Source organism: Pleurodeles waltl, chromosome 2_2, assembly GCF_031143425.1.
Source record: "Pleurodeles waltl isolate 20211129_DDA chromosome 2_2, aPleWal1.hap1.20221129, whole genome shotgun sequence".
NCBI lineage: Eukaryota > Metazoa > Chordata > Amphibia > Caudata > Salamandridae > Pleurodeles > Pleurodeles waltl.
Window position 1 is genome coordinate 926430239 of NC_090439.1, and position 24920 is coordinate 926455158.

A 24920-nucleotide genomic window follows, 5' to 3' on the forward strand; every position below is an offset into this window, starting at 1 on the left:
AATGTAATTTGTTTTTCACTACTGCAAGGCCTACCTCCCTCATAGGATAACATTGGGTTACCGTATTGCACTTATTGAGTGATAATTTTCAATTGGGAGCAGATAGGAATGTTGAGTTTGGCGTCTAAATAATTGTAATTTAAGAGCCTTTTAAATGGTAAATTTGGACTTTAAGTCACAATTGAAAATGTCACTTTAGAAAGTTAGCATTTTCATGACCCAACCATTTAGTGCCTGCAGCCTGTATTCTGGGTAACATGACTAGTTGTAGCTGGCAGTTGTTCTTTGTGTATTGCTCCCAGACAGTGAGACAAAAGAGGAATAGGAGTTGAAAGGATGGGCCATCTCTGACTTGATAGGGGTGTAGCTGTCACCTACCACATTTGCACATACCAAAGCCTCTGCCTGAGCACACACACACAAAGGGATTGACAGTAGTCATTTATGTCCGCATGTAAGCTAGGGCTAGGGCAGGGAGGCAGGAAATTTCAAGCACCTCTGGGGGTGAAAACCTCCAGAACCTTCTCCCACTTCAAAGCTGCCACCAAGTAAAAATATTGGACAGTATGACCCAACTCTTCAGTACACCTCTGGATCTGTGGATGCTACATAAGAAGGACTGTTGTGTTGCTCAGCTGCCAGAAGGACTGATAATGCTCTGCTATTCTTAGGCCCTGATGCCTACCTGTAGGAAGCCTGGACCTGCACTCTTTATCCCAGGCCGACGTGATTTCAAAGGTCATCTGACTGATGTCCTGTTCTGAGCTACAGGGACACAGCAAGCTCCAGAGGCCCCACTGTATCTGCCCAGCTGCCCTGCTGCCTGTATCTGCAACTGGGCCTGTCTGAGCCCTGCTGGCCTCTGCTAGAGTGAGTTCCTGACCTCAGTAGGTGTCCCTCATTTCCTGGACTGTTGGTGCAGCATCAGTTAAGCTCCCGCCTCAAGAAAAGGAGAAATTCTGAAGGTTTGAGCTCTTCATGACCAAGAATGGGCCTGTTTGTGCTAAGATCTTGTCACCCACTCTGTTCACCAATGCAAGGTTCTGGTGATCCTGACACTTTACGCCACAGTGACCACCAGCCCCAACCAGCAACGTGAGATCTGCGAGTTGTGCTACAGCATTGACAGCCTGCAGTAACAGCCAATGTGAAACTAAAGCAACGCCTGACAGGATCCTCGCACTACAGTGACGGTGCTCTGTGACCCCTGGCCAGCTCTTCAAGCTCCATCGATGACAATACGCAATGCTCTCCCTGCTCCTTGCGGTCCCCTTCACAATGAACAGAACTCTTTGCACTTGACTTTTGAATGTAACTTTTTCAGCTGGAATAATCTAGTCCTTGTATGCTACCCGTGCCCCATTGCAGTTGGCTTGAATGCATGACTTTCACCATGTATTGAACGACAAGATAACCACAAGAGGCGCTTTGTATTTTTAGACGCTATGGGTTTAAAAAAAATATATATATATTTTTGTTTTCCATCATTAATACCAATACAGAAATAAAACATTTAATCAAATCCTTAGAAAAAGAAAAATCACTGCCCTTTTTCTCTACTTGACACGTAGCATAAGTATAAGATCTCAGATCACGGATCATTATTTGTTAGCCATATATCTCTCGTACAATTATCTCCATGCACTCCCCTCCTGTCATTGCAGGTCCCAGCCCGACCATCCTGTGTGTTCATCCCTCTTCATCTGTCGTTCCTTCTCGCTTCCCTCTTTCTCTTCCCTCAAACCTCATCAATACTTTTTGGTGGTATACTTACCTAAAATTATTGATATTACATATCTTTGGTTCTACTGATTGGATTTTTGTTGTTTTGGTCTCAAATAATTTATTGCATTTTACTCTATCTTTCTAAATTAGTGTGGGATTTCCTTGTGTTGTGTTTTGCACTTTATTTGTGTTTGAAGTGCTAAGTAAGTACTTCACACATTGCTGACTATTTTTGTGTCCCCACACACACACAGAATTCTGTAATCCCTTTATAAATGGCACTCTCTAATTTCTGTATAATCTGTATCCTGCAATGCACCTATTTGCCAAATATAAAGAAAAAACACCAGAACCCAACAATTATAAGTTATTACAGTCAAGTTCTGATGTCATAATGGCTACTGCCAGAGCCAGAAGCTGAGGTGAAAGGCAGGTCAGCTGTTCAAAGCAATGAAAATGAAATGTTGCTTTTTTTCCTTCAGCTTTGTTTTAATAGCTGTCAATGACTAGCAGAAAGACCATATTTGTTTTGTGCACTCCATAGATAGAGAAAGGCTAGAATCTTTCTGTGTGCTGCTACACATTCTAAGCTACTAAGTTGTTTTGTTTTAAAAAAAACTGTCTTATACTGAAGGGGTTCTAATATATGTTTCCAACAAATATTTAAAAGGTTTTTGATGTATTTAATTTTAGACAAGAGGTTTTATTTTTATTCTTCATGTGTACAAACATGCTTACTCTTTCATATGAAAGAGCAATCCACTAAGGCTTTAATTGATTTAGGGGAAGGTAATAGAGTGACTATGTAGTATAAGGAATAAAGGGCCAGATGTAGCAACCCGTTTGCGAGTCGCAAACGGCGAAAATCACCGTTTGCGAGTCGCAAACGTGGGTTTGGCATGCAGAAATGCATATTGGGAGTCGTTACCGACTCGCAATATGCATTTCCGACTCGCAAATAGGAAGGGGTGTTCCCTTCCTATTTGCGAGTCGCTGTGGGATGCAATTCCATTTGCGACCTCGCAGTTACCATCCACTTCAAGTGGATGGTAACCCACTCACAAATTGGAAGGGGTCCCCATGGGACCCCTTCCAGTTTGTGACTGGACCCGAAAATATTTTTTCAGGGCAGGGAGTGGTCCAAGGGACCACTCCCTGCCCTGAAAAAATACCGAAACAAAAGGTTTCGTTTTTTTTGCAGTGCAGCTCGTTTTCCTGTCAGGAAAACGGGCTACACTTCAAAAAAAAAACTGCTTTATTTAAAAGCAGGTCGCGAACATGGAGGTCTGCTGACGTCAGCAGGCCTCCATGTTAGCGAGTGCCCATACTCGCTATGGGGCCGCAATTTGCGACCCACCTCATGAATATTCATGAGGTGGGTCATTGCGACCCCATAGCGAGTTGCAGTCGGTGTCTGAGACACCGTACTGCATTGGGAATTGCGACTTGCAATTTGCGAGTTGCTCCGACTCACAAATTGCAAGTCGCAATTCCCAACTTTCCTACATCTGGCCCATAGTACCTCTTGGGGTACAAGAAAAGGATTTCAGTAAGAAATGAGGGGTGTGTTGGCGAAGAATGATATATGTTACGGATCTATCATCTCTGATAACCTTATAGTAGGCAAAGTGTGTGAGAAAATAATGAAAATGGTGTGGTAGATGCTGTACTGTATATGGAAAAGCTCTGGGAAACGTGTACATATTGTGGGCTACCTGCTACCAGGGGCAACATGTCATGTACAGAGTCTCTCTATTAAGTTGCACACAGACTTGAAATAGTCAACTTGAGATATCGCTAACCCATATATTTTAAGAGGGAAGGGAATTCTACTTGAGCGTGTGGGCACTGGAGGTAAGTATGGGACAAAACAACAGAAAAATCAATTAAGTTAAGTAAGATAATAAGCAACATACAACCATCAAGTTTCTTCACTAGAACACTTGTCTTACAATCAGAGGTAAGAGTATGAAATTGGTGGAGTGAAGCTGAGAATCAACAACAGTAAAACATTTTTCAGAAGAAAGCATAAGTTTTTCCTGAATCACACTTACACCAAAAATAGAAGTAATGTTACATTCATGATAGCTAGGCCAAAGTATAAGTACATTTTATGTTTTGGGGCATTTTGCGGCACCTAGCAGGTCAGCTGAGGTTTTAGCGCACTACACAAGGGTATAAACATTAGCATTAAAATTATGGCAATCAGAAGTGGATACTGCTATATTTAGCATACCAATCGCATGTGAACCTGAACAACATAGCCCAGTCCTGAGTTCTCATTTGACAATGTATTGAACTTTTATCTTGGTTTGGCTCAATTGATCCAATCAGACTACCACACCTGAAAATAATGTTGTCTAAAAATTGTAAATTGGCTGATGAGGAGTAAGTGGTAGTCATAAGTATCATCATCATATATACCTTCCATTTATTTATTCAATGTGTTGTGACTGGCTATGAGTGATCTGATACTAAGCTGTGAGTGTGCTCCAGGCATTGTGTTAAATTAGCAGATCCTAGAGTGTAAAGCAGGAGAATCAGTATTTGTTGAGAGTAGGCGGGGATGGTTAACTCGTTAGACATACCTTTTGTGAAGATTTACTTGTCTTAGTTCTTATTTAGTAGACCAGATGTCTAATTTTCTACATGAAATACCACATTACAGACCACTGAGAGTGTGCAGATAAACAATGTGAAACTTGTGGACAATGGAATGGGAATTTTCTCCATTATATACACGCCCCCGGCAACGTCCCATGAAATGTCAACCAAAACAGTAACAATTAAGGTAAGTTGTACTTCTTGCCATTTTTTTCACTTGTTATGACTGCATATGAATGATCACCCACAGAAATACGTGTGGACTGAGCATCCTGTTAAAGTAACAGATCCTGGAGTCTAAAAGTGTAAATTATACAGTATTTATTGCTAATAAGCGGGGTAATGGTGATTTGGGTAGAAATAACTTTTGTGAAGTTGTATTTCCATTTCTTCACATTTAGTATATCGCATGTCCAATTTTGTACATGAAGTACCATCTTACAGACAGTATGCAAGTAAACAATTTAAGCCAAGGGAAATCAGTTTTCTCCCTGCCCAAAGAGAGCAAACTATTAGACCACATTCTTTCTGCTAGGGAAGACAAGCAACCCCACATATGTAGTGGCCTTCTTGAGCCTCATCACTAGGTGCAACATGAGTCCTACTGCACAGTGATTTTGGTCCCATGTCCAGGCATTGTAAGGACAACAGCAAAAAATGATGGTCCACCAGCTACTCTAGTGCCAGACAATTCCATAAGTCTATGTCATGTGTGTCATTATTGTGATAGACAAACATGAAAAACAGTCTTCACTTCAAAATACAGCAACGTCTCTTCTGAAAATTAATATATGCATCTACAGACCTGATTCAGCTATGTGTGTTTCATTAGTAATATGCAATTTACTTCATGTGGCATGTCAAACTCAAGATCAACACCTTATCTTTCCAATTAAGGTGTACCACTTTAAGAGCTTAAAACGGCATGAGGAAATGCTTTCATTAATCTGTGCCACTGAAAATTACTCTATGTACATGTAATTTCATATTTATTTTGCTTGTCTGTGCCATTGCAAAGGTAGAACAATCATATAGTGTGCGACCTGGCCTGTTCTGCAAGGCCATCCCCAGATTTTCTTTTTGCCTTTCTCCTTATATTTTGTTACTGAATTCATTTTTGTTGGCCTTAGGACTCTGGTCACTTTACCATTAATAACCAGTGCAAGAGTACTTGTGCTCTCGCCTTATAACATGGTGAAAGTGGATTATCCTCATTTGGCATATTTAATGTATTTGTAAGCCCCTAGCAAAGTAGCACTACATGTGCCCAGGGCATGTAAATTCAATGCTACTAATGGGCCTGCAGCTCTGATTGTGCCACCCACCTAAATAGCCCTTTAACCATGGCCCAGGCCTTCCATTGCAGAGCCTGTGCGCACAGTTGTTAACTGCAATGTCGACCTGGACAAATAGATCTTTTGCAAGGTTCAAATCCTCCTTTTAAATACTTGTGACTCTTAGGATAGGCCCTGGACAGCCCAGAGGTCAGAGTGCAATGTACTTTAAAAGTAGGACCTGTATTTCCAGTTTTACATGTCCTGGCAGTGAAAAACTCTCACATTCATTTTTCACTATTGCAGCACTTACCTCTCCCATAGTATAATATTGGAAGCACCTCATTACATTTAATAAGTGTAATTTCCAAATGGGAATAGGTAACCAGGTCATGTCTAGTGTCTCCGGAATCACAATTTAAAATCCTAACTTGTGGTAAAGTCAGATTTTAAATTGTAATTCTGAAAATGCCACTTTTAGAAATTTGCCATTTTCCTATCTTAAGCATTTAGTGCCTGTAGACTTTACCTGGGTCACATGATTTGATGCAGGCAACAGTTGAGTTTGTGTTTTTCCTAGACTGCCACACACTGCAGGGAATTTGAATAGGAGGTGTACTGCCCCCAGGACTTCTAATGGAAACCTCTGGAAGCTTCTCCCCCACTTCAAAGGAACAACTGGGTATAAGTACTGTACCTCTTACACCACCACTTCAGTAAACCTCTGGACCTTTGGACACTCTGCCAGGAATAAGGACTTCTATGTGGCTGCATGGAATGCAACTTGGCTGGACTGCTGTTCTGAAGGAACTGCTGACCTGTTGTGCAGGCCTGCTGCCTGCTGCCCTCTTGCTCGGGTAAGAAGGACTAAACCTGCATCTCTTTAACCCAAAACCCAGAGTGACTTAAGAGGCTAGTTGGCTAGCTCCCTGATGTGAAGCCTGAGGGACATAACAGGCTTCCAACAACCTTGCATCTGCACCTGCAGTCTGTCATTTGTGAGGTTACCCTGCCAAGTGGTGCCACCCCAGTCCTGGACCCTTGGAATTTGGTTTAAGGTGCTTTGCCAGGCTCTGTGAATCCACTGGAACCGACACATCTCCTCTGCTGCTCGGTGCTACCCAGAACAGAATCAAAGCATCTCTGCTGCTGCCTAGCTTGGAATTGTCGCAAAGACTCGCATTCCCTCCGCAGCCCGCATTGCCTCCATAACTGCCACTGCCTGATGCATCATCAGGCAGGTCCTGCATCCCTCAACAAAAGCAGCCTTGATGACGCTGGACTCTACATCATAGTCTGTCAGCTCTTTGGAACCAACACAATGTCCTTACTGACGCCGGTCTTCACATCACATGCCCTGTCAATGGGACCCTCAACAAAGAGACAGGCCTCTGCCTCACAGTCTTGCCACATCTCAGAACCAATGCATCGCTTTGGCTGGGCAATACATTTTCTATGGGGATCCTCGAAAGACTCTGCAAACCAACATTTACGGTACTCTTTTCAGAGGGCCTAACTTGATCATCTTAACATCTTTAACTTCACAAGTGAACCTTCAAAGCTCCAGCAGTATTCTGGTCATTATTCTTAAAGTACTTCCTGATGTGATTTGTGTTAAAGATATAAATGCCTCAAGATGGGAGGTTTAACCCACACAAAGGATCTCATGCATCAAAGCAACATAGGAAGTTGTCACTCAAAGTAATATGCAATCAGATACTGGCCAATGGAGAGAGTCAAGTAATGACAATTTTACTGTAATAAAGTTACTGTAATAAGCTTAATGTGGCTTAAAATAGGTGCAAATCCTGGGCATGGTTGCACGTTTTCTGTCAGGATAAATTGGAAAGGTAGTCCTTCCTTGCTTCTAGAGAGGGGGGTTGGTTGGTTCATTTAAATACTGAGTTGATATTACTTTCTCCTCCGTATGTATAAGATTCATGAACCTCATTCCAAACAGCAATAAGCCCTAGGATACCAATTCCAGAAGTTTCCCATAGATTGAGCACACTTAAAATGTCAATTAAATGTAAACATTTGAGGTTTGGCATACACGAGCAGCCGTACCTTCCATTGTCATGTAATTGGAAGGGAACATGTGAGGTACAGAAAATATGTCATAGTGTGGTTGTGCATAAAATGATGAGAAATAATGGCCAGCCCAATTAGGGGTTCGAAAAAATGGCGCTCTTTGTGTACCTTTTTTCAGCACTTTTAGCACACCACTGTTTACAATGGGCCTCAAAGGGCATTGCAGGATTAGCGTCAAAAGTTTTATGCTAATCCTGAAAAGCTCCGAATTAGCGTAAAAAATTCTGACTCTAGTTCCCTAACTACCGCCATGGTGCCCTATGTCTTAGATACAGCGCGCACATGTAGGCGTTAGGGGGGCGCTAAGGGACTCAAGAACAGTTAAATCTGGCCCTGAGTGTTACCAGTAGCCACTGTCCTTTGTTATAGCATAGTTTGATAGCTAACAGTTAAACCATTCACTTACGTACTTGGGGGCATCTTTGTACTCTGTTTGCGCCGGAATTGCGTCGTTTTTTTTTACACAAATCCGACGCAAAACTAACTCCATATTTATACTTTGGCGTTAGACCCGTCTAGCGCCAAAGATCTTGGAGTTTGCGTCATTTTTTAGCGTGGACACCTACCTTGCGTTAATGAGATGCAAGGTAGGCGTTCCCGTCTAAAAAATGACTCCAGGGCATGTGCGCCTTATTTAAACTCCCGTGCAAAAATGACGCACGGGAGTGGGCGGGTCAAAAAAAATGACATCCCACCGCTTTTGCGTCATTTTTTAACGCCTGGTCAGGGCAGGCTTTAAGGGACCTGTGGGCTCGGAAGGAGCCCAGAGGTGCCCTCCCATGCCCCCAGGGACACCCCCTGCCACCCTTGCCCACCCCAGGAGGACGCCCAAGGATGGAGGGACCCATCCCAGGGAACTTAAGGTAAGTTCAGGTAAGTATTTTTTTTTAAATTTGTTTGTGGCATAGGGGGGCCTGATTTGTGCCCCCCTACATGCCACTATGCCCAATGGCCATGCCCAGAGGACATAAGTCCCCTGGGCATGGCCATTGGGCAAGGGGGCATGACTCCTGTCTGTGCTAAGACAGGAGTCATTTCAATGGGGGTTGGGAGTCAAAAAAAATGGCGCAAATCGGGTTGAGGCCAATATTTTGCCTCAGACCTGACTTGCCCCATTTTTTGACGCCCAAGCACCATTTTCCCCTACGCCGGCGCTGCCTGGTGTGGGTCATTTTTTTTTACGCACACCAGTCAGCTGCGCCGGCTAACGTCATTCCATAAATGAGGTGCCCGCATGGCGCTTTGGAATGGCGTTAGCCGGCATTAAAATTTTTGACGCACAACTGCGTTGGCTAAATATGGCCCTTTTTGTCACTGCCCTCTTCCCAAGCATACGCTGCCACTGCTTTCTGCCCAAGCACTCAGTGACTGCTGCTAGGTGAGACTGCTGCAGCATTCAACACCATTCATTCTAGATCAGCTCAAGGAACGTCTGAAGGTACCAGCACTCGTAACAATCCCCTGCGAATCCCACGAGCATTGGGTTTTATTTTAGATTTCCTTCAAGCATTTGGACTGAGAGAAACCCAGTTAGTCAAATCTTGCCATTAGTTTTGTGGTATAACTTGTAATAGGTATAGTGTGATATTTATAGAGAAGATTGAACCATTGACGAATGTGTCCTATCAAGAGGTGTGAACGTTGGAGCAGGAGCTAAACATTTGTTGCTAAATAGCCTTATTTACAGATTAAGATTACTGATTGGTTAGCCCTGGGGAAGTTCTGTTTTCAGAATAATAATTGTTTGAATGGGCAACCCTCTGTTTGGGAGGATGCTGAATACAAAAAAATGGATTTGAAAGGAAATTTGATTTCTAGAGTGCCTACCTCACATGGACTTTTTGCAGTTGAAACTTCAAGTTGTTTACTGAGTGCACAGTAGTTTTTGGAAATCATGCCAGTCTTATGCTCCTCCATATTTTAGGCACCATAGCAATCACTCAACGCACCTGAGTTTAAAGACGTTTATTGCATTGACGGTTGCATCACCCTTACAGCAGCTGGTTTTATATCATTTGATTATTTCAACACAAATAGTGTTAAAAAGAGATTATAAAATATAAAGACGGTTTATAAAGGAGATGATTTGAGTTTAGTTGCATTTGAGTTGCAGTGCACCAGGGTGATGTCTCGAATGGATCTGTGATGCATTTGTGCACTTAGAATATTTTCTCATTTTGAAGTGAAAGGCAAATATATGACACTTGAAAAACAAATATTTCTATTTTCAGAAATCATTGCTTGTGGGAAGCAGTCCGAACTTCAACTGCTCTGATGTCCTCACCAACAGGGATGCTAATATAGAGCTCAGCAGCGCTCACCGTAGCACAAGGCCTCCGAATGGTGAGCGTCTTTGTCCGTGGGAATCGCATATGGCGTTTACTCAGCAATAGTGTGTTAAAATGTGTTTCTCTTCTCACACCATAGGCGGTAGAAGTGGGATCTGCTGGCCAACCTTCGCTTCCGGACACAATGGGGCCCCTAGAAAACCCCATGCAGGGCTGATGTCTTACAATGCTATTACTGGCTTAATGACTGTAGAAGGTAGGTGTGAAAGGTGTTACTGTCACTCTGATGATGGCTCTTCCTAATCTTTCAAAAGTAATATATATATATGTGTGTTTATATATATTATATTTATTTATATATATATATATATAATTCTATATTACATGCCAATAGTGGGCATCCTCATGCACTTAAATGGAGCATACCATATAGCCAGCTACTGCGGGCTCGCAGAATATGCTCTGATGAGAACCAATATGATTTGGAATCTAAGGCAATGGTGGACAGGTTTTTAAGTAGAGGTTATCCGCCAAAAATCTTAAATGATGCATTACACAGAGTACGGAATAAAAGCAGAGAAGAGTTACTTTTTAATAACACAGTGACCAGCAATGATTTCCAACATTCAGCACCTAGAATATTCCTGCAGTATAATCAACAACATGATTCACTAAGAACTATACTCCAAAAAAATTGGCATGTTTTACAGAACGATCCCATTATTAATGATCATATAGAGACCCATCCGTCCATAACATTTCGTAAAGCACGTTCTTTGGGAGACTATCTAACCAGAAGCTATTTTTCAGTAAAAACTAATACATCTTGGTTGAGCCAAAAAAGTTTGGGATTTTGGAAATGTGGCCATTGTAAGGCCTGTAAGTATGCTCAAAATACACATAAATACCAAACTTTTGATGGCCGTCACTGTGAGATCAAAGACCGGATCACATGTGACACTGAATTTGTGATTTATGTCATTGAATGTGGATGCCATAAAAAATATATTGGAAGTACCATTCATAAGTTAAAAGTTAGGTTCCTACAACACTTTAGAGCCATAAAAAATCAAGATAAAACCTATCCTCTGGCCAAACATTTTTGGGAAGTACACAAAGGAGAATGTGATACTCTAGCTTTTTATGGTATCAAACATATTAAAAACAATCCCAGAGGCGGCAATAGAACGCTTGAGCTCAGACAATTGGAATCCAAGATGATTTTACTATTGGGCTCTGAGTCCCCATTCGGGCACAATCTTGATGCTGAGCTCCATGTTCATCTTAGATGAGAATACTTCGCTTATTGCTTTTAGTTATACCTTAAAAAGAGACTCCCTATGTTTTCTAACTTTAAAAACAGTAGTGCTATTTTAACAGTATGTTACTTACATTGGGTGAAGATGGATGAGAAGATCATAACTAACTTAGATGAACATGCCATGATGGAATTTGCAAAGCGGATATAACTGATTAACTTTCCTTATTTTGAGTTCATACTACAGTCTGATGAAATTTAGATGGAACAAGTTCATATATAGATCTGCTCTGTGCCATTGATGATGGCTGTTTGATTTTATTTCCCTGTAACTTGGCAAATGTAGAATATTAAATATCATCTATAGAGATATAGAAATATATATAGATTATAATATGGACCAAGAGATTAATAGAACTAGTTGCTTCAATTGGAGTTTTTGCAACACTTTAATGCACTTTACATGCTCTTTTGCACTTATTATTAGTTTAAATTTTCAGCACTTTGCACTTTTTGCTAAGGCCTTCTTTTTAAATACAACCTATTCACATGAGTGTCTATGGAATCACCTATTATACAGATAAGGACAGTGAGGAATCAGAGTTGATTATATAGGCATTAGATGTACATTATAGCATCACAATACACTCATTGTTACTATCAAACATAATTTTAATACAGGATATGAATTAGTTATTAATAACTATTTATACATATAACGAATGAGAATGTAAATATTTAAAAATTGAAAAATATGATATTATAGTTCATTCGTTTATATTTATACGGGCATTTTTCCTGTTATTTGAGTATTGTTCTTATATGATCAAACATTATGAATTATTGGAAGCTATTGTCTCTCTGCCTATTATATTTATCATCTAATAATTATTACATAGGACTCTCTAATTTTAATTCTGATCTTATCTGTGAAAATTGGTATTAATGTAGGTTTATCCTTTGATTAAGCGTTGTATTTAAATAATTATTATTACACACTCCAAGATGGCCGCCACTTTTTTAGTACACTATAGTGTTATGGAAACAAATGAAGGACTCAAAAGTTGTATGAAATTGACGTTGGCTGAGTAGCCAAACTGTCCAGTAGAAGGCGTTTTGCCGAAACGCGTTGACAGACATTTTACTTGGGACTCTGGATTACCTGCACAAGAAAATAAACTCATGAACTAAATACGAGCGTTCTGGATTTAATTGATTTCGAGATTTGGGAGATACGTGATGGGATCGGTGCAGCCGTCAGATGGCTAACAGTCCATCTGTTGAAGAAATAATATATATATATATATATATATATATAATATATATATGTGAATATATTTACATATATGTGTGTGTGTGTATGTGTATATATATATATATATATATAAATCAGCGCACATGCTATAAATATTATGGGGATTGTTCCTTCAATATTTGGTAAAGGTTTCTTATACATAATAGAGAAAGTATTTGACCCAGGATTACGCAGACACCCCGTCAGCAGTCAAGATGCTCATTTTGGTATTCAGCAGCTGAAGGGGTGGAGTTAATTGCATAGCTGCGTATGGCCCAGTTTGTACCATCTAAGTAACACAGACTTATCTTAAGGGTTTTGGGGGTCCAGGGCAAGACATATTTTAGGAGGCCTGAACGGAACACATTTGAATTGTATTACCCTTCTCCTACTAATTCAAGCCTATGTAATTCCAAACAATACTAAATTGTATGTTGAACTTTAATAGCATCACTCAAAAATGTTGAAGTGTTTTACAAGGACTCCAGAGACTGACTAGAGAGGTAGAGGTAAACAGAGAAAGAGAGAGGTTTAGATAGAGAAACAGAATAGTCAGAGGCTAAATAAGGTGAAAGTTACCTAACCAAGGGGGCCTCAGGAAGGTGGGGACCAAGGCCATTGCCCACTGAGCCCATGCCTTAAAACATCTTTGAGCTCCATGGCTGCTGCCAGAAAGGGTAGCCTGCTGGCCTCGAACCCACAGGCGTAGAGTTGCTCTTACGTTTGGACTCCCCTATGAACTGAAAGTCAGCAGCAGTACTTGAGAACATTCTGCTTCCAAGGTAGGATCTGCTGGTAGGTCCTTCCACAATTTTCACTGGTGCTGAGCCAATCTCTGCATACAAAAGAGCAGTTCTTATTATAATCGGCATCTCCTTCTGGCAATAGTTCTCCTAACTAAAAATACATTCATGGTATGCTGCAAGTCTGACTGACACCTTTACTTGTGTCAGTCATGGTACCTCTGTCAGAAAGAAATTCACTACACTTCAAACCAAATCACGTGTGTCAACATTGACCATGTAAAGAAGTAAAAAAACATGAATGTTTCATTCTTCATATGTGTGCCTATATTTTGGAATAAAGTTTCGGTTGTTATTTGTCTGGTCTACGTTATCATAGAATGCCACAAGATTTATTTTTTTAAGTTATTTTTCTTACTGTGACTCGGCCCTTTTGATTAGCGACTTTTTCTTCTCTGTAGGTCCAACACAAATCTCCAAGAGTGTTTCTGTCTTTTTCACCCGTTTGATCGAGTTACTAGACTCTTGAGACTGTTATTTTTCTTAGTAGTATTATTAATATCAGTAACCGTAATAATCATAATTGTACCACAATTCTTATTTTTTATTATTGTGAGAATATAATAATAATGGTAATAGTACTTATTTAACATATTATTGTTATCATTTATTAGTTTTTGGTACATTTTTATGCGAATTGCAAAATTGTTTGCAAACCTGTCTGTTAGGCAGCAAATTTCTGAAGGGATATTTCTACGACATTGGACTAACTTTTCTGTTGCAAGGCATCTGTGCTCTGGCAGAAATTGTCATTGACCCCTAAACCATTTATCACCTAAAGGAAGTAACAGTTGCTACATGTAAACAGTATACATATCTTCTCAAGGAATACCAAATTCTTCAAATAGACAAGCATTGGCAAAGCCAATATGTCTCGTCTTTGTGGCCTATCCGCATTGCCAACGATTTTAGCCATGCTGCACTAAATCCCTAATCCTGTGCAGTGTGGCTAAAGTTTTAAAATCAAAAGTACACTGCGGCAGGCGTGATTTGGAGGCACGCACACCATGCATGTTTTGTTTTTTTCTTTCTAGGTACTAGCACCAATCATTCTGGACCAAGATGTAGCTTTCTGCCACATTTGGTGTGATTCTGTTCAGCAGTTAGGGCTGTAGTCGTGTTCAAAATCCCTACAGGAAATTGCATGGAGAAAACGTATTTTGGGATCCTCATTTTCTCGGCCCCCACTTGACAAATCACCCCGAAACGTTCTAACCAGCAGCTGAAGTGAGTGACAAACTAGTTGTGAACATGTTGTGAACATTTGTCAAATGGCGCCAAAGTTATTAGCAAAACGAAAAATGGTTTGTCTATGGGAATTAAGTCCTAACTATAACTCCCTACCATATATATATGTATGTATATATATATATATATACCTACCTAATATATATATATATATATATATACATATATATATATTGTTATAGTTAAGACCATTTTTTCCATAGACTGAGTGTTTTTTGTTTTGCCTATAACTTGTATTTTATTAGTGCCAAATGTATATCTGTCAAACTCTTGACTGAATTGCGGGTCATGCAAAGTATTTAATGAATCTTCACGTGATTTTTAAAACTATTATGACCCTAATGCATCCGGTGTCTTGAAAGTTTCAGGGTAATCCTTCAAGGGGGGACCAAGAAAAAGGGTGGTCCCAAAACACTTTAAAGGTTGACAAATATAGATATGTAGAGACGCGGATCCTTTGCACGGATCCGGGGGAAAAGCAAGTCCCTGATTGGCTGTCTGCTATGTGACAGAAAATTGCGTCCGCCATTTTGTTTGTTGCATTGGCTGGCGGGTGGGGAAAAAACAGTGCAAAAATACGTAAGGGGTCAGGATACATGTATCCAGACCCCAGAGGACACATAGAGGGGTCCTTTATGTCCAAAAAATTACCCAATTGTTTTTGTATTATTCGTGGATCTCCAGCTGGACTCAGTGTGGCCCCTTGTGTAAATCTGGCACTGGTTGTATTAACGGGTGTGTTTAAAAAAAAACTTACAAATTCACTGGAAAAAACAAAGTTTATAGGGACTCTATAGTTGAGTTGGTGTTTTACCCATACAAAACCATAGAAATTCAACAGTTATACTTATAGTTATACTTATCTGAAGAAACAATAACTTGTGACTTGTGCCGGCAGGTAACTTTAGGCAATGAGTGATAGTGTCCTGTAACCTTTGTTTTTTTCAGTGAATATATGATAGTGAATTGTGAATTACAAATACGCCTACTACCCTCTCGAGCTACCACATTTCTAATGTTATGGGCCCTCCATTTATCTGTTTTCCCCAGTAACCATGAAATCTGGACTTTAAAATGGAAGATCAATTTGGACAACTAAAAAGTTTTCTTTGAAAATATGTGAAAGTGAAATGTACGCTTGTCACATTTAAAAATGAAAAAGTACTAATTGAAAATTCATTGATCAACATGTGTGTTATGGTTCTAATATCTTCCGTTCTGATTGCATCATCACTTCTAAGCAACATGCTGTATAAGTACTGTACAACATGTAAAAAACAACGCATTTGCCTCTTCTTAGATTCTCTCTTCGTTGGATTTAAGAATGTCTGTTCAGTCGAAACAAACGTGATGTTTATGACGAATCCGCTGAATGAAGACCTGCAGCACCCGGTGCACGTATCAGGAATCCAGATGGCTGACACCGCACACGAGGCAAAGATATTCATACACAGGCCGGATGTGGGGTAAGAAACTGCATCAAAAGTAGTAGTTTGTTTGTAAAGCAACATCCGTGTTGTGTAAATGGATGAATACTTTGAACAGTGCACACTGAACACTGAAACTGCCTAGGCCCTCACAATCTCGATCAGATATGAGAAAAGAGGCACTGGGAGATAAAGTGATTAGCCCATACTTGCATTTTTTTTTAAGTGCATAGTCAAATATTAGGTACCAGGTTTGGTGGTGTTAGGGGCAGAGATTTGGGTACTAATTAGTCCAGGTGTACCCTGTGGGTTACTAGGAAATTCGAGATGTGTTCTTCAAAAGGCAGAGGGAGATGGGTTGGCCCACTTTTGGCGTAGGGTACATGGCGATCGTATATCATTGTGCACAAACTTCACATCTCTAGAAAAAATAGACATATTTTAATAAATGTCTTGTGAGCAGTCTTTCAATACAGACCTACGGTTTATATTGGATACGATTAATTCAAAACACATTTTGTATAGGTTTGACGTGCTCCAAGGGCAAAATAATAGCTTTTCTCGACAAAGAGATCTCTATGAAAAATACAAATCAAAAAGCGAAATGTCATTCACTGAAAGTTACAAATTACATGCATGGGTTGACCTCAATAGATGCCAGAGAAGACTCGTGTAGCACACAATGATGGATGAAGTGAGCAACTTTTCACATGCCCGTCAAAAGGCCTTGTATTTTGCTGCCCTTTCAATACTGAGATTTAAAGTATTGAAGTATGACTTTGTTTTTCTGTACAATTCATGCACTGAGCAATATTCACTGTAACAGCACTAAAAAGAAGAAAAAAAATTCAGCAGCATTAAAAATGCAAGTTCATCCATGTTGATGGTCGATAGATATGGGCTAGATTTAGAACCATATTGACTACCAATTAAGGTAACATTAAATCAATGAAATCTTTCCACCTACGTATGGCTCTAATGGTTTAAACTGGGCATGCATATTGGCTCTGTTAGGCTGCACTCCACAGATTCGGGCATTTTAGTGCTTTAATACTGAACATTTCTAAAGGCTGTTTCGGCTTAAAACTGGAGGGCTTTCGCTGTGAAATTCCGTTCTACTACAACTAATTCTCAAACACAGACCAATTAAGTACGGTGGTGCGAGCGGTGCGACCGCACCGGGTGCTGGCCTAGATTAGGGGTCGCTGACCTCAGGGGGCGCTGTGTTTAGCAATAATTTATGAAACTTACGTTTTAAAAGCACTTGCTGAAAAGTTTCTTGTGCGTCCAGCTTTCAGGAAGCAAAAAAAAAATGTCAGGATACCGCGTGTGATGAATGTTCCTGCTGGAGAGAGAGGTCGGAGTTTTGGGCAGCTTTGACTCGCCATAAAGTAGTACAGAGAGTTAAAGTGCCTGCTACAAAGAACAGAACTATATTTTATGTGGTTAGCTGAGTGGATTAGTAAACCAGCCTTTACAAGCGCTTTATAACGAATGATTGAGAAAGGTGGGGGGATATCAAGAAATGAATGGCACATTTGCCCTGTGGTAGTGAGGGAAACCGAGGAGGTGGTCATGGGGTAGGGAGGGCCCAAAAAGGACGGTCGCACAGGGCGCCACCGGCGCTAAAGACGCCCTGTATGTACTGCCCTCTTTTAAAGACACTAAAAAGATCGAGGTAGTTCGGAGAGAGGAACGGGAATGCCTGGTAATCTTATTTCCAAGAGCAATGTAAAGACTGCAAAGGGGACGTTCTGAATGCCATCCAACATTCATAAAACTCACCGGTCAAACTAGATAATGAATATTTTGAAGAAGATTCCGAAAGAAATATTTAAAAGTTGAGATTCCGCTGGAAACACTAATTCTAGTTAAGACACGTTCTGAGCTATATCTTGGATAGGAACTTGTGTACGTGGCTGCCCCGGTCCAAACTATTCCTAGTTACGAAATACTAATACCATCTTGTCCTGCAGTGTTGCAGGTGCTATGAATTCGCCAAAGGCAGAGGAGAAGGGTTGGCCCATTCAGCATTCTTTTTGGTTTGTCTGGCTCACACTCCCAAACTTTCGAATTAGTTTCGGTAAAGCAAAAAGTCTATGTCACTAATTCGCAGGAAGTTGTGTTTCTGCACGTCAGAGCAATTGTTCGCATTCCTTGCCAGGGACTGCCTTGCAATGAGGATAGGGCAAATTAATGATGTTAATCCACACTAGGTAAATTGGGTTGACGTCACTGTGACACGTCAGCGGTTCAACAGGTGAAGGATTTTACCTTATTTTCAGCTTCGTGGGCAGAAACCTTGTGGTTGCCCCGCCCATAAATTATGCACTCGAGCAGCAAGGTTTACAGTTGGAGCATTTAACATCCTTTAGATGAGGCCCTTATATATACACTGGGGGTGGGGGGCAATGTACCTTGTAAAGAAAACGCCGATTGTGGTAGTCATCGTTTAATTGCAAACATAAAAAGCAAGTTATTGAGATTGGAACACTCTGCATACATTTAGTCGGACCTATGTAAGGGACCCAACTTGAAGATGATTATGAATACAAATGTCAGGGAATCATTATTGATATCAGTATCTATGGAAGTGCTGCTCTAGTAGTCCTTAATTAGTGGTATGGGGGTCCACAGCACCTACTCTGGGGGTCCACGAATATATGGGAAATCAAAAAAATATTAACAGATTAGCAAAGTGTATATAAAGACACAAACTCCAAAATGGAACATTTAAAAATTTTATTTTAGTGTGAAGAAACTGGGGGGAATGATTGTTTATGTGCAAGAAGGTGTTCTTTCCTGCACATAAACAGTCAGTAATGGTGTTTTGCTCTTTCTATGTGTGCTGCAGAATGCGCATACATAGAAAAAGTAAAAACGAGGAGAAATAAAAGTATTTCTCCACATTGCACCACTCTAACGCCACCCCTGGGGTGGCGTAGTCTTTGGCGCTTCCTCAGGTTTACGATTTCTCGTAAATCTGGGGCAGTGTCAAAAGCAAAGGGTGTTGCATGGAAATGCCTACAGCAATACCCATTGCACCCCCCTCTGCTGCAGAAAATTGTGCTGGGGGGACCATATTTACAAGGCAGCATTAAGTCATGCAAAGTGGCTTAGCACAACCTTGTAAATATGGGAAAGGGCACAGTGCCACCAGAGCATCAATTAAAGTAACACTGCAGTAGCGCTAGGGGTTTGTAAATGAGTGCAAATGCAAAAGCATCAGAAGATGGACGGAATGCAGAACAAATCAAACATTCACCCCCAGTCACAGATCTGGGTTTAATCCATCAGTTTTTTTGCTTGCCATGCCATTCCAGCTCAGACCCAGCCATATGCAAATCAGTCTTGACCCTGTTCCCCATGGGAACAGTCCAGCCCGAACTGCCAGGCCAGATCCTCCCTGGACCAGAAACAAAGCTACAAGTTTGTAAATGAGCCCCATAATGTGGAAGATTGGTGGCCTCAGTTAAAATGCAGACAAAAAAGAGCAAAAAAGACAACGTGATATCCTACAGTTATGCATAACACTACATCTTTAAAAGTCAAATTTATAAAAGCTCCATCCTTTCCATTAAAATGTAATCATTTGTGTATGTTTTATATATACTTGTTTCTGTATCTTTGTGTATTCAAGTTTAAATCAAATAAATTGCTTAGGCCAGGATCCCCTAATTCCATTAATGATCCAGTGGGCTCCTCGAATCCAGTAATAATTCCGCAAGCATCCTTGGATTCCTATAATGATTCTGCAGTGGTCCACGAAATACAAAAATTTAAGAGCAGCTGCTCTAAACGATCTATGTCCAAAGCATTTATGGACAGACTACTGAAATTTAGCAACATCATTGGATATCAACATGTGTAACTGTTAAGACCTTTATATCAACGTTTGTTCCATGCCTTTTAAGTGGATCAGCCACTTTGTGCTAAGCGAAGGGCAAGTGGTTGGAGAGCATAGTATGATATGTGCGTATTCAGGCATTAGACCTCTGACACACTATCCTCTCAAGGGAATCTTCTTAGAGTTGATGATCTGCTCCGCCAAGGTGTATTGTCTTCAAGGTTTGGTACATCTTTTATTTGAAATAAAAAGGACCAACTAAATAATTTTCTTTCTTTCTTTGGCAAAGATCTGACTTAGATTTGTGGGTTGGAGTGATAAGTACAGTGGTCAATTGATCTCTCTTTGTGGAATATGTTGCTTAACCACAGTAACAGTAACTGGAACACACTTTAAGTTAAAACATACAACGCACCTAGCCACTTGTTGATATACGAAGATAAGGCATGTGTCCAGAACATACACTCATATCCTTGTTTTTCTCTTGATTGCTTTCTTGTAAATTTATTGCCTGCATATGGTTGGTTTTCTCTACATGTTGAGCAAAGAAAAATAACATCATATTCCATTTTTATCAGCTCCCTTTCTCTGATGTGGTGGGTAATTCTCAGGGTTTGCATGAATTCACTGCATATAGCTGCCTGTGCTTATACAAAGGATTTAGTTTGCTAAAGGTTAATGATTAACAATTCTATCCCATTTTAGATTTTTGAATACTGTTAGACCTGGCAGGCTCATGGACATCATTTATGGGTCACAAGGGGTTGCAACAGCGACCCCCCAGCTTGCCTTTTGCGACCCCTGGCACTGCCTTTGAGACCCCTGGCCTCAGAGGTGGCAACATCAGGGCAGTTCGTGCTTATGGTCGTTGCTTGGGGCCCCACTTACTTGTTTTCAATAATTACATTAATAGTGAATAATAATTTATTATTCGCTATTAGTGTAATAAAAAATAGAGTACAGATATCTGGAATATGACCCTCCTTTGTAGTTGGGGTAAGTAAAAAAAACACATTTAAATGTTTGTTGTGTGCATGCTTGCGAGTGAGAGTGTGCTTAAGTAAAAGAGTGTGTGTATGAGTTAATGTATGTGTGTATATGGAAGCATGTGTGTGTGATGGAAAGTAAAGGTGAAATGGCCTGTGATGTCACTTCCGCTGCCCCTAGCTTTTTGGTGAATTGACGTCCATGGCCAGGCTTAGAGTGGTCATCACCCAAATGTTTTGCCTGCTTACCTCCATTTTTCTGCTGAAATTCGTTTTTGTTGCCCTTAGCACTCTGTGCACTTTACCACTTCTAACAAGTGCTTGTGAACATTCCGCTAAACATGGTAAATTGGTTTACACCTGTTTTCCATATGTAAGAAAAGAGTGTAGAGTGGTATATGTGTTACACTTTTCATCCTTGGCATGGTCTCCCTTAACTCTTTGCCTCTGTTTCCTAGGTTGTTGATGTGTGCTGGACTCTGTTTTTGTTACTCTGGGCACTTTACCACTGCTAACCAGTGCTAAAATGCAAGTGCTCCTATATGAAATGTGTATGTAATTGGCTTATCCATGATTAGCATATTTGATTTCCTAGTAAGCCCCTAGTAAAGTGCACTAGAGGTGACCTGGGCCTGTAAATCAAAGGCTACTAGTGGACCTGCAGCACTGGTTGTGCCACCCACATAAGTAGCTCTGTAATCATGTCTCAGACCTGCAACTGCAGTGTCTGTGTGTGCCGTTTTTAACTGTAAATTCGACTTGGCAAGTGTACCCACTTGCCAGGCCTTAACCTTCTTTTTTCTTACATGTAAGACACCCCTAAGGTAGGCCCTAGGTAGCCCCAAGGGCAAGGTGCAGTGTACGTTAAGGTAGGACATATATTAATGTGTTTTATATGTCCTGACAGTGAAATATTGCTAAATTTGTTTTTCACTGTTGCAAGGCCTGTCCCTCCCATAGGTTAACATGGGGGCTACCTTTAAATCTGATTAAAGTGTAGATTCCCTTTGAGAGCGGATAGTCATGTGGAGTTTGGGGTCTCTGAGCTCACAATTTAAAAATGCATCTTTTAGTAAAGTTGATTTTAAGATTGTGTGTTTGAAAATGCCACTTTTAGAAAGTGAGCATTTTCTTGCTTAAACTATTTCTGTGACTCCGCCTGTTTGTGGATTCCCTGCCTAGGTGAGTTTGACAGTTGGGCTGGTTGCACCTCTCACTAGACAGTGACACAAAGGGAGCTGGGGGGTAGTCTGCATTTCTTGATGAGCCATCTGTGCTAGGAGGAAGGAGTGGTCACTCACACCTGAAAGGGCTGTGCCTGCCCTCACACAATGCAGTCTCCAACCCCCTGGTGTGTGTCTGGGGCCTGGCCTGGGCAAAGCAGGATTTCACAATCAAGAGAGACTTTGCTTTGAAGTAGGCGTACTTCAAAGGGAAAAATGGGTATAAGAAGGGCACCCAAAACCACAGACTTTAGAACACTTCTGGAAACCAAGAGGCACCTCTGCCTGGAGAAGAACTGAAGATATGAGGAAAAAGAGCTGCCCTGCCTGTGACTGTGCTTTGTGGAGCTATCCTGCAGTTGCTGCTTCTGCCTATGCTAGAGGAAAAAGACTGGACTTTGTGCTGCCTTCCTTCTTGTGAAGAACTCTCCAAGGGCTTGATTTAGGTCTTGCCTCCTGTTGTTTGAAGTCTCACGAACAGCAAAGACTTCTCTCTGCCAGCACCTAGAGTCTCTGGAGAGACTCCTACTCTGCCAAGTGGTGCCCATCCAGTTCCTGGGGCACTGAAAGGAGAAGCTAGCAGCCCAAGAGTAAGAAATCCACGCACTGACTGCCGTTCAGTGGAAAAGATCCGATCTGCGGCTGAAAAATCGATGCGCCGCCAGCTTCGCGGCTGAAAATCGACGTTCACCTGCAGCGCGAATGGAAGATCGACGCATGCGGCTGGAGAAACAACAAGCAGCATCATAGACTGAGGCTAATGAGATCGCTACCCGCGCTGCATGGTTTTCGGATCATGGGGCAGCTGGATTTCCGACGCAAACACCGCTGGGCATGTAAAAACGATGTAAGGCCTGCCCGGACCCAAGAGTGCTGACCGGATTGACGCATCGCTCTCCTGTGGAGAGAGAAATGATGCACGCCGACCCGACGAAAGGAGAAACAACGCAAGGTCTCACTCGTGAGTGAAATCAACCCATTGCAAGCCCTTTTTGATGCACACTCGCCCGTGCGGGTTTTTTTTTTAACGCATCCAGGGTACATTTTCAAGCTTGCAGCGTTAGCGTTGTGTTTAAAATTACATGAAGAATCTTTTTGGTTTTTAATTGATAACTTGACTTGTGTAATGTGGATATTTGTTATTTTGGTCTTGTTTTATTTAGATAAATATTCTCTATTTTTCTAAACCTGTGTTGTGTCATTTTGAAGTGTTACTGTGTGCGTTGGTACAAATACTTTACAGCTAACACTCTGAAGTTAAGCCTACTGCTCGTGCCAAGCTACCAAGGGGGTAAGCAGGGGTTAGCTGAGGGTGATTCTCTTTTACCCTGACTAAAGTGAGGGTCCTTGCTTGGACAGGGGGTAACCTGACTGCCAACCAAAGACCCCATTTCTAACAATATCTTATACCCAGAGCTATAATTTAAATGTTACCAGTGGGCCTGCAGCACTTATTGTGCCACCCATTTGAGTAGCCATTGCAGCCTGAATGCAGTTTTAAATGGCCAATTCTACTTGGCAATTTTATTCCCTTGTCAAGCCTTTAACTCTCCCTTGTATTGTATAAAACAAAATGCCTAAGGTAGGCCCTAGGTGACCCATAGGGCATGGTGCACTGTAATTAAAAGGTTGGACATGTACTCTTAAGTTTTACATGTCCTGGTGGTGAAAACCCCCTAAATTTGTGTTTCACTACTCTGAGGCCGACCTGTCGCATAGGATAACGTTGGGCTGCTTTATAACCTTTAATAAGTGTTAACTGTTGATTTGGACCAGATCACCAACTCATGTTTGCTACCTATGAAATTGTAATGAAAAATTCTCTTTAATGAATGATAGAGTCAGATTTGTAATTACAAATTTGAAAATGCCACTTTTAGGAAAATAAGCGTATAGCCATTTGCTTCCTGCAGCCTCTTCTGGGTCACATGATGAGTGGAGCTGGCAGTTAGACTTTGTGAATTGCTCCCAGACCACCATCAATAGAGAGGTTAGGTGTGCCTGAATGTGACATCTTCTGGTGACATGAGAATGCAGAGCTGAGCACAGTCTCACTTACAATAGAATAGGCTGTCCCCTGCCTTCACACAATGGAGTAGTCCCCACTGCATTGTTCCTGTGTTGTTTGGAGCCTGGGCGGTGGAGGGGGGGGAGAGAGTTCAGGAAATGTCAAGCACTTCAAAGAAGAAACCTCTAGAAACTTCTCCAAAACTGCAAAGTAGACACTGAGTATAAAAATAGGACCCCACAAGCTCACTCTTCAGTTCACTTCTGGACCTGTGGAAAAGACTCTCGGAGGCCTGCCTGCTGATGTGACCTGCTGGCCACTCTGTAAGACTGCTTTGCTGTACCTGGAAGGGCTACTTTGCCATCTGGAGCCTGCCTTGAACCCTCAGAGGCCAGCCCTGCAGTTTGAGCCCTGCTTCTGCACTTTCACCCAGGACTACTAGAGTGGCTCCATGGGCTAGGTTGTTGGCCTCCTGCTCAGAGCCACAGGCACATAACAGGCTCCCACCATCTTAAACCCACACCTGGTGCCAGCCTGAGTGAATCCTGAACCCCCAGTGGTGTCCCACCAGTCCTGGACACTGGGTTGGGGTGCTAAAGGTGCTCAGATAGCCAAAATACAAAACGTTTGGCTAAAAACTGCTCTGAGGAGCAGGAGGAGACTTGGACCCAGCTAATCATCTATCCACCTAAAGTCCATCGCCGGAAGGCCTCACTTCGCAGCTCCTCCTACTACATTCTTCTCCGCAGCAGCAAATCCTGTTCAGTATTCTTTCACCAAAAGAGTATCCAGCCTTGTGGGTTTGACTCTGGCTACAACCTCCTGCCCCATGTCTCTGGAGATT

At 41.4% G+C, this 24920-nt stretch overlaps 1 protein-coding gene across 2 annotated transcripts in view; it reads left to right on the forward strand.

Annotated features, from left to right (window-relative positions):
- The window catches only part of LOC138282759 (fibrocystin-L-like), a 455872-nt gene that overhangs the window by 367491 nt on the left and 63461 nt on the right, over positions 1–24920 (forward strand). For both annotated transcript variants that reach the window (XM_069220630.1, XM_069220631.1), the window contains exons 67-70: positions 4394–4516; positions 9926–10037; positions 10122–10238; positions 15886–16051. In XM_069220630.1, coding sequence (XP_069076731.1) covers positions 4394–4516; positions 9926–10037; positions 10122–10238; positions 15886–16051 — 518 coding nt within the window. The remainder of the gene's footprint in view (positions 1–4393; positions 4517–9925; positions 10038–10121; positions 10239–15885; positions 16052–24920) is intronic.